The sequence below is a fragment of the Etheostoma cragini genome, chromosome 12 (assembly GCF_013103735.1).
Source record: "Etheostoma cragini isolate CJK2018 chromosome 12, CSU_Ecrag_1.0, whole genome shotgun sequence".
Lineage (NCBI taxonomy): Eukaryota > Metazoa > Chordata > Actinopteri > Perciformes > Percidae > Etheostoma > Etheostoma cragini.
In genome coordinates this window covers 1,674,164-1,684,586 of record NC_048418.1, presented here as the reverse complement: position 1 = coordinate 1,684,586, position 10,423 = coordinate 1,674,164, and the positions used below count along the sequence as shown (strand labels likewise).

The 10,423-nt window shown below is 41.3% G+C and overlaps 1 protein-coding gene across 1 annotated transcript in view; it reads left to right on the top strand.

Annotated features, from left to right (window-relative positions):
• Positions 1–7,895, top strand: part of march11 (membrane-associated ring finger (C3HC4) 11) — a 13,336-nt gene extending 5,441 nt beyond the window's left edge. The window contains exons 2-4 of the mRNA XM_034888587.1: positions 2,971–3,126; positions 4,716–4,908; positions 6,958–7,895. Coding sequence (XP_034744478.1) covers positions 2,971–3,126; positions 4,716–4,908; positions 6,958–7,280 — 672 coding nt within the window. The 3' untranslated portion in view covers positions 7,281–7,895. The remainder of the gene's footprint in view (positions 1–2,970; positions 3,127–4,715; positions 4,909–6,957) is intronic.
• The last annotated feature ends 2,528 nt before the right edge of the window (positions 7,896–10,423 follow it).

The following is a 10,423-nucleotide window of genomic DNA, read 5'->3' as shown; positions in this document are numbered from 1 at the left end:
AGCCACTGGTCCATTAGCCTGGTCCTACCAGACTCTGGTCCATTACCCTGGTCCTACCAGACTCTGGTCCATTAGCCTTGTCCTACCAGACTCTGGTGCATTAGACAGGTCCTGCTAGACTCTGGTCCATTAGCCCGGTCCTACCAGACTCTGGTCCATTACCCTGGTCCTACCAGATTCTTGTCCATTAGCCTTGTCCTACCAGACTCTGGTGCATTAGACATGTCCTGCTAGACTCTGGTCTATTTGTCTGGTCCTACCAGACTCTGGTCCATTGGCCTGGTCCTCCCAGCCACTGGTCCATTAGCCTGGTCCTACCAGACTCTGGTCCATTACCCTGGTCCTACCAGACTCTGGTCCATTAGCCTGGTCCTACCAGCCACTGGTCCAGTAGCCTGGTCCTACCAGCCACTGGTCCAGTAGCCTGGTCCTACCAGACTCTGGTCCATTATCCTGGTCCTACCAGACTCTGGTCCATTAGCTTGGTCCTACCAGACCTGGTCCATTAGCCTGGTCCTACCAGACTCTGGTCCATTATCCTGGTCCTACCAGACTCTGGTCCATTATCCTGGTCCTACCAGACCTGGTCCATTAGCCTGGTCCTACCAGACTCTGGTACATATGCCTGGTCCTACCAGACTCTGGTCCAACCAGACTCTGGTCCAGGAGCCCGGTCCTACCAGACTCTGGTCCATTAGCCTGGTCCTACCAGACTCTGGTTTTCGGTGACCATATAGTACATGGACATGCTGTAGTTCTATTACCAATCTTCAGCAGGGAGGGAAAAAGTATTCAGATCCTTTACTTAAGTAAAATAACCAATACTACACTGTAAAATACTCTGCTACAAGTAGAAGTCCTGCATTACAGATGTTACTTAAGTAAAAGTCTGTAAGTATCATCAGGAAAATGTACTCAAACTATTAAAAGTCAAGAAAAATCCTCCCATTTTCCAACAGTTGTGTGTTTAAAGTTCTCATCCTTTCAGCTGGACTTGGAGGCCGTTATATTGTTGGCAAGTTTCATTCATAAAAAAACAGATTATTTTTGTATGCGGGAATCTTACTGTGTAAAGTAACTTGTAACTAAAGCTGTCAGATTAATGTAGCTGAGTAAGAAGTACAACAAATCTCTCTGAAATGTAGCGGAGTAGAAGTAGAAAGTGGCAATAAAAGTAAAGTACAAGCAGTTCAACATCTGTACTGAAGTACAGTACTTGAGTATTTATACTCAGTCACTTTCCACCCCTGCTCTTCAGTTCAGCCTTGTTGACTTTCTAGTGCACTCCAGACTCCATTGGCTTTTATAACACTAAAATAAGTGGAATATTTTCATCAAATGTCCCCTCAGAGGTTTCAGAAGCGTATTAAAATCCTCCTTGATGCTTGTTTTTATCACGTCTTCAGTACACAGCCGACCCGCTACAGTTAATCCAAGCGAAAGCCTCCGAGGTCCTTTTAAACCCACAAGGTTAATATGACAGGATGAAAAACGAGCTGCCTGACCACTGACCTTAATATACTATTAATATGCCACTCACAGCCCAGCCGGCAGGTCAAAGCTGCAGCAATGGCTGCTTGAGGAAGGCCTCGAGGAGGGAGAGAAGAACCAGAACAAATAGATCTGGCTGTGCTGATTAATGCCATGCTGCACCCACGCCGTTAATATCCGCCATGTGTTGTAGCTTTGAGAAATGATCATTGATCGGAGCGGTGCTGGTAAAGCCCTCCGGTGAGCGAGTCGTGTATTTTCTTTGATGCATGACTCGCTGGAAGAATAGGGCAAACTGAGCCTTTACAACAAGGATTTCTAGATGATGGGAAGGTTGACACATAGACCTTGGAAATGGACGCAAGATTAATGCTGTGGAGACGGCTCTAGTATCGACCCAAAATCAGTTTCTTTCTGTTTCTTAAAGGTTTTCTCACTGCTGAAAGAAACACTGGACAAGATATGAATGTTAAGTAGCCGCTGTAGCTAATTAAAGCTTAGCTCTTGCCAAAATGTGATTGTAACCAAGTGTTACCTTAACAGACAATGAAGACTGTGCAAACATATGCTCCCGGACGAGCCCCCAAAAAGTCTTACGACCCAAAGTAGTCTAGTGGTGGAGGACGGAAACAGTTTAAAATAATAAACTTGGGACAGAAAAGAAAACAAACGGTAAATAAGACAATTGTATTGGGTCCCACACATAAATAGTGATGTTCATGCTATCTTTTAGTTTGTGTGTTGGTATGTTTTGGGGATTTAAGCACAGAAAGTGCTAGACTACCCCTCCTACCCTGCAAGGTCCCCCTTCCAACTACTGTCCTCTGATAAGAGAGTTCAAAGTGTCAGGGGCAAAACATCCCGCTACTTCAACAGCACTGACCCCTTACCCTGCCACTATCAGGCTCCTTAATGCTCAGACAAAATGACTAAATGCACCTTATTCAAATGCACTTTATAGACTGCACAAGACACTTCATGGCAAGTTGCAATAGCACGAGGTCTTTACAGCTTTTTACTCCTTTGAATGACTGTGATTGTCTTTTATGAACTTTATGATCCTGTGTTATTTTTTGCCTTTTTTAATCTGTCTGGCACCAGGACAAATTCCGGTTTATGTCCGTTTAAAGTCAATAACAATAAATATAATGATATATTTATTTTTTTATAGTGCTTTTCTGAACACTCAAAGACTCTTTACAGTTTTGGTTTATGAACACAGAAAACGTACGTAGACATGACAGCCAAAAAAGAAAAGGAAGACACATAAAAAGGAAGACTTGAACTTAATTTTCTAATTAGCAGCAAAAAAAAATTCATTCATTTTGCAGCTATATCATCATAGTTGAAAACTAATCGCTTATTTGATTCATTTTTGTAGCTGTAGGTATGCCAACAACCCTCCAGAATATTCCACCACTTGTTGGCCCCATTTAATCTCTGTTCCCATTTGACCTTTGCCCTCTGTCGGGTCACCAGGGCGACCTGTTGAACCCGTGCCGGTGCGACGGTTCGGTGCGCTACACCCACCAGCACTGCCTGCTGAAGTGGATCAGCGAGCGCGGCTGCTGGACCTGCGAGCTCTGCTGCTACCGCTTCCACGTCATCGCCATCAACCTGAAGACGCCTCGGCAGGTAGAACATTTCCTTTCCACTTTCTGTCTGTTTTGACATGCGGCACAAAGGAGAGGGTGGGATCGAAGATGGTTCCAAGATTGCGGGTGGAGGGGGCAACGTTGGAGCTATCCATTTTGAGTTGCCGCAGTGAGAAACTCTCAGCACACACGATTACAGCACGTCTACATGCAAACCAGTATTCTACTATTATTCTGAATATGACAACATTCAGAATTTGACACAAACATAGGCGTAATTTACAGGGCTGATCAGGGGGTTACACCATAAATGGATGCAGAACATTTAGTTTTGTATATGCTCAAAAGTTAAATTTTGCTCCAAAGTAGAAAGCTCAACCTTCTGAATGTTGAACCCAAACTTACGCTCTTGAATACACATCATGCATTTTCTGGTTGGATATTGAGAATAATGCCTTTTTCCAATTAAGACATGTAGGAGATTCCTGTATTATTCAAGTTTTAGAGGCATTCTGTGGGCATGTATACACCGCATTTGGACTGTCAATCAGTGTTTTTACGCCCAGTTTACGACCTCTTGCTTGTTTACGGCTTATGGTCAGCTCTTTGCGCGTTGCTATGGTTGCTGTAGAAAAACCAACCAGCCAACAGTTTGCAGGGCTACAGCCCCGATAAGAAGGAGAAACACAGCTACTTCTAAATGTTGGATATAAACAGGTTTTTGGATATGAGCACACATCAAGAAGCTGGTTGAAGGAATGGAGGAAGGACGCTGGGTTCCCACGCTCCAGCAAGTCCTCCACTGCTGGAAAACTTTCTCTTTTACTAAAAATCCTCTTTTGCAAAAAGCTGAGTTGCAAAATCCTCTTTTTTTTCGGAATAAGGGCAAAAAACTGAACCTGTGGAAACACACTCTTATCTTTTCTTTAGTGAAATATTGAACACATTTGCAATCGTTTCTCTAACGTCTAAATAAAGAACATTTAAGCCTTTTCAAATCTGTTGGATCCAGATGGGACTTGAGTCCCTGGCAGACTGAACAAGCACAGCAGAGACTGTGCAAAGCTTCGGTCCACTCAGTCTGCCCAAAGTCTTCTAAAAAAGTCTTCTGCTCAGCATAAAGAAAGATCTTTCAATCTTAAAAAAAGAAAGAAATATCTATGTTGAAATAAATACATCTGCACAAGTAATTATTACATTACATGTAATGTCATTTAGCTGATGCGTTTTATCCAAAGTAACTTCAATTTGCTATATATGTCAGAGGTCACATGCCCCTGGAGCAACTAGGGGTTAAGGGTCTTGCTCAGGGACACTTGGTTGATGTTCATAGTGGGAGTCCGACCCAGGTCTCCCACATCAAAGGCATTGGTCATATATCCATTGCACCATCACCACCCCATAATTATGTATCTCGTTTTACACACTTGCCATCTTGTGGACATAACAGCTCACCCAGAGACTGAAGACAGAGGACATTCAGAAACCACATCTCACTCAAAACAGCATGATTTTTTTTTCATAATATGTGCACTTTAATGCAGTAAAGAGGACAGACTCTTTCAGTAGTAGTTTGTTTTCTCACCCTTTCAACCTGCCAGCTGATGCTGAGTTGCTCTCTGTGTGCAGTGGCAGTCCATCACCATCACCCTGGTGGAGAAGGTGCAGATCATCGCCGTGTTCCTGGGCTCTCTCTTCCTGGTGGCCAGCATCTCCTGGCTGCTGTGGTCCACTCTGAGCCCGCAGGCCATCTGGCAGCGCCGCGACATCCTCTTTCAGATCTGCTACGGCATGTACGGCTTCATGGACCTGGTCTGCTTGGGTGAGCCTGCGAAAGACTTGTCAGCAGAATGTAAAGCATGTCCTCTAAATGCAACTTGACTTTATTTAGCACTTTTCTTGCAAGCATGCAGCCCAGTGCTTCAAGGACTAATTCAACCCTCATGTTGTCCTCATGTTTTCCTATATCAATGTTCTTTTTAATTCCCCAAAATAACATGATTGATTCCACACAACGCTCTTTGCCAAGTACACATCTCTACTTTCATTCATTTTGGGGCGTCTGAATCAATTTTATAGCATTGTAAAACAAATGGAAGTGTTTTTGAAATAGTATTGAGTAAAAGTTGACATATTCCAGTCTGTGATTATCATCAACATCCATTCCTTTAATTTTAGTCTCAATAATTCCTAATTTCTGCTTTTCTAACTCAAACATTAGGCATCATTTCCTAATAATGAAGTTTATTGACCATAAATTCTCAAAATAACTGTAAAACTAAAGATAATAAGTTAGTGTCTAAAGCGTCAAAAGTGTTAAAAAAAAGAGACAAAAACAGAAAAAATAAACACAGGGGCTAAAAAATGATATTATCACCAATAATTAACACTCTATTCTAACGCTATGAAATTACTCCAATTACTTAATGCCAGATTAAACAGATATAGGCATTTAATTTCTTTTTAAAATACAGTTCTAACATCAGAATGCACTTTCCCTGTTACCTTTATTGGACACATAAGGAACATTTAAAAGTGAGGACCTCAGGGATCTGGCTGGAATATAAAATAAACTGACATGTGGAGGAGCGAGTTTATTTTATTTGGTCAATAAAACTGTTGAACCTAACGTTAAAAAACCTGGACAAATGGTTCAAACCTTATGGGAAACATTGATTTTTTTTTGCAGTAGAAAACAAGATTATTTCACCTTTTTTCTCTCTCTGCATGGATTACATAAGACACAATCTATAGCACAGATGGAGCATTCATTTAGGAAGAGCACCAAAATCACAGCTTTGGCATCAACTGCTTCATGAGTACTTCATGAGTACTTCATGAGTACTTCATGAGTACAGAAGCTGAGGATGATAAGGCATGTTGAAGAATTTTTTTTTCATGAATTACAATACCTAATTTAGAACATTTCCTCAAGCTTGACCTTCAGATCAGAGGTGCCCACTTTCTTTCATATGAAGGGCAAAAATATATCTGGATGGAAACATAAATGTTGATGTTGAAAAATACCGCAATTCTTTACTATTACTATTTAATTTAAAAGTGAAGCACTGTGCTTTACATCGCCATAAACTACAATGAAAAACAGTACTTATTAGCTACACAAAATGTAAGTTTCATAGTCCTTATGGTTAGGATTTTACAGCCTTTATAAGAGGGGGTAAGCATGAGCATGTCAAATGCCATGTTGGGCCAAAACAAAGGGAGCACATGCCAAACGTTGCCCGCAGGGCCCCAAATTAGGCAGTCTAGGGGTTAAGGAAGCGAGCTTGAGACTGGGGAAAAGTGAAAGAGCAGTGCTTGTTCCTCATTACCACCACTGAGGTGCCCTTGAGCAAGACCCCTGACCTCAACAGTGGAGCCAGCAGATCAGACTGGGGGGGTACTGGGCATCTTCCAGGTATGAATGTGTAACTGTGTGAACGTGACCAAGTTGTTGTTGCAAATGAGAAGTTGTTCTCAACTGACTAACCTGGATAAATTAGGGTTAAAACAGAAGATTAGATTAGATTAGATCAGATTAGATTATACTTTATTCATCCCACAACGGGGAAATTTCGTTATCACAGCAGCAGCATTTTCTTCAATAACAGCAAAAAAACTAAAACACACAAACAAGTAAACACACAAGAAATACAGGCAAACTATAGACAATGATTATAAGGTAGACTGAAAGTAAGCAAAATGGCGTAAAATAAAGGTATTTTAAAGTGCGGTTGCCATGATACAAGAAACAACATTGCAGTGTAAGTGACGTTAAAATTAAATTGAACGTGCAATGAGAGTATATAGAGTTAACATTTAACCATATCAGAGGATCAACATTCCCTTAAATGTTTTCTCCTTGCAACAGGCTTGATTGTCCACGAGGGGGCGGCGGTGTACAACGTCTTCATGCGCTGGCGGGCCGTCAACCTCCACTGGGATCTGAGGAGCTACGATAAAGCAAAAGACATGGAGGAGACGAGCACCGGCCACTCCTCATTGGTCCCCAGGACGCTATGGTTGCCTCTGGCCACCTTTGGGCCCAACGGCCACTTAAACTCCACCCAGCTGGGGCCGCAGCCATGGACCTGCCTCTGTTTGCCCCCCATCTGCCCCGGCCTGGTGCCCCGAAGCAACCTCAGCCAGGACAGCGACTCAGGAGAGGTCGTCATTCGTGTGACATCGGTGTAACACCAGGCGGTATTTATGCAGGAACAGAGCATCCGATGGTGGTAACAATGGCATCTCTGGGCAGGTTGGAATATTACACAATCTGTTGACTTTTTTTTCTTGCAGTTTTTCCAGATGTTTTCCAAATGTATTGTTTTTCTTCTCTGGGGCGGGTCCTCAGGAGAATCTCAACAGTTAAATGAGCTCATGTGTGGTGTCGTTGCCTTTGTGTTTGATTCTTAGAAGAAGAACAACACAGTCAACCGTCACCTCTACCCTTTCTTTTTCCTAACCCTTGTGCAGTATTCAAGTCTTGTGGGATAGAAGGTAGTGATGAGAAAGATGATTAGATTTACATCTTGCGACCTTTTACATCCTCAAACATTCGTGATAGTAAGGTTAATAGATGCTTTACATGGTCATCATGGCACTGTGTACCTTACATTTGACTGTTTAACCCACTGAGCGATGGACTTTGGCTGATTTTAAGCATCCATGCTAGTTTGTGGAATATGTGGAGGCTTTCTGAAACAATCAGTTTCCCAGTGGTAATTATAACTGGGACATTGATGTGAACAAGTATTTACAGAAGTTTCCACATGACATAAACACAGTGAAATAATGAATGAAACTTTACCATGTGTTAGTTGTGTTTAAGTGGAGGTCCTTAGGTCCTCGACTGAATGCCATGCTAATAGCCCAGTGAGGCTGTAAATAGATTACACATCAGAAAACAATTGCTGGACGGCTGTACAATTTTAAGATGCTTATCACTAGTGGTGCAATGTTTTTTATTGTTTTGTATCGATCTAATCTTGACATTGTGTTCAGACTCAATGCAAAGTGAATTTAAGTAATGGTTCTATTGCACAATAACTCAATTTAACTAGCTCCAGGAAGCACAAATTAAACTGAGTTGTCCACCTTAACGTAAAGTGGACAATTTAAACGTACCCCAAAGCTACAGGAGTCCGCCATGAGAAAACTGGATCACACTAAACTCACCCCCCCAACCCTCCCCCCGGATTTGTTGAGGGATTTAAATTGGCCGGGTGTGGGGTCCGTCGACCGCTATCTCAGCTGGTTGGTAAAACACTCGACCAATCAAAGGTTTTTGGTGGGATAAAAAATGGACATGTCATTGTCTGACGTACTGTAGTTATTAGCTTTCTAGCTACATCCATGAAGAATAGCAACAGAAAAACTGCCACTAAAATGGTGTCACGTGAGATTGGTGCAACTTAACTTAACAGGTTGTTGTCAGTAGATGTGCAGAAGTAACTTCTAAATTGGCGTATTGTGTTATGTTTGATCTACGATCTAAGCTACCACGGCTTCTGACACCGCTGAAAACGACAACCTAATCTCACATGAATACGTGAAATGACCACAACCTTTTGACCACGCATTACGTGGTGGTGGCTTCTAATGTGTTAGAATTAAGTATCAGCACCATGGAAACAGGTTTGGATAAAATCATTGTTTGGGTTAAAATAATAATGTGTACACGTACATAAGGGACGATTATGAGAAGAGTATGTGACGCAGGCTTTGTTCCTAGCTAAATCAAGTTTAACCCTTGTGTTGTCTTCCCGAAAATCAACACTTGTGTCCCATTTTTCAACACTTTTGACGCTTTTTATTCAATGTTTGTCCCTTTTATTTTTTACATTTTCAACACTACGTAACACTAACTTATTTACTTTAGTTTTAAAGTTATTTTTTGAATTTATGGTCAATAAACCTCATTTATAGGAAATTATATTTGAGTTAGAAAAGCAGAAATTATGAATTATTGAGCCTAAAATTAAAGGAATGGATGTTGATGATAACCACAGACTGGAATATGTCAACTTTTACTCAATACTATTTCAAAAACACTTCCATTTGTTTTTCAATGCTATAAAATTGAATAAGACGCCCCCAAAATTAATGAAAGTAGAGATGTGTACTTGGCAAAGAGTGTTGTGTTGAATCAATCATGTTATTTTGGGGAATTAAAATGAACATTGATATAGGACAACGGGTCAATTTGACCCGAGGACAACATGAGGGTTAAATGAGTCAACGTTGACTCTTGATTTTACACGGTGAAAGAACAGGACACGTGTTGAGAAATCAGCTAGCATGTACGTGATGCTGAGTAAGAATCAAAGGTCAAAACAGCCTAAGGGTTGTACAATGGACATACATTGCTAATATCTGTACTGTAGCCTTCATTGGCTGTTTTCGGCTAACTCGCTGACACTTTACCGTTAGCATGTTAACATGCTACATGCTACATGTTAACGTTTGCAAGGATCACAGTTCAAATTTCAACATGTTGACCTTAAAATGGAATTTTTAACCTAACATTGAGCATGTTAGCATGCTTACGCTGGGTTGTTTAAGAACTGTGCTGAAAGTTGGTAGATAGTGTTTATTTAATTTTCTATTTTTGGGCGGCAACAAAAATTTGTACTAGTTGATGTCTAATATGTTCTTTATGACCTTTAGTCCTAGTAAAAGCAGAACCCACTTGAGCACCCAGTGGTTCAGTCCATCGAGTTTGTTACCCGACATGAGAACATATCTCATTATACTGTGTAATTCTGACCACTAGTTGACTGAACCCTGAGACTGGAGCAGGATTTAGCTTCAACAATAGCTTTGAGCGTCAATCTAGACTCCAAAACTGCCGGACTGTGAAGAGAGCTTTGCAGCTTTATCACTGTGTTTCCATGGGAAGAACATGCTTCATGTTTTGTACAAATGAAAGACCAGACCTTTCCCAGCAAGCATTTAATAGACGGGGACGCAGGATTCTGCGATTTAGCAATTTAGCAAATAAGCACAAAACAACTGATTTGAATTACATTTTTAACTAGAGCCTCAGAGTAGTTGTGCTGTATAAATACAGCTTTTGAAAATTGTAGTTTTGTTCTGTCTGTTGAGCTTCCAGGGGCCAGTGGTGTTTGGGTTGTGGGGTTTGGGGTTGGTTTGGCTTCTGTTCTCCACTCCAAGTCATTTAGGTTTTACAATTTTTTTTGGTGCCTTATAGGCTGGGCGACGACGTCTCAAGCACAGAAAAGACTTGAATGTGACCGTTGCTGTTGGCTGTATTTCTGATTCTTTTGAATGTAACATGGATGTAATGTATAAAGAATATTTATATACACAGAAAG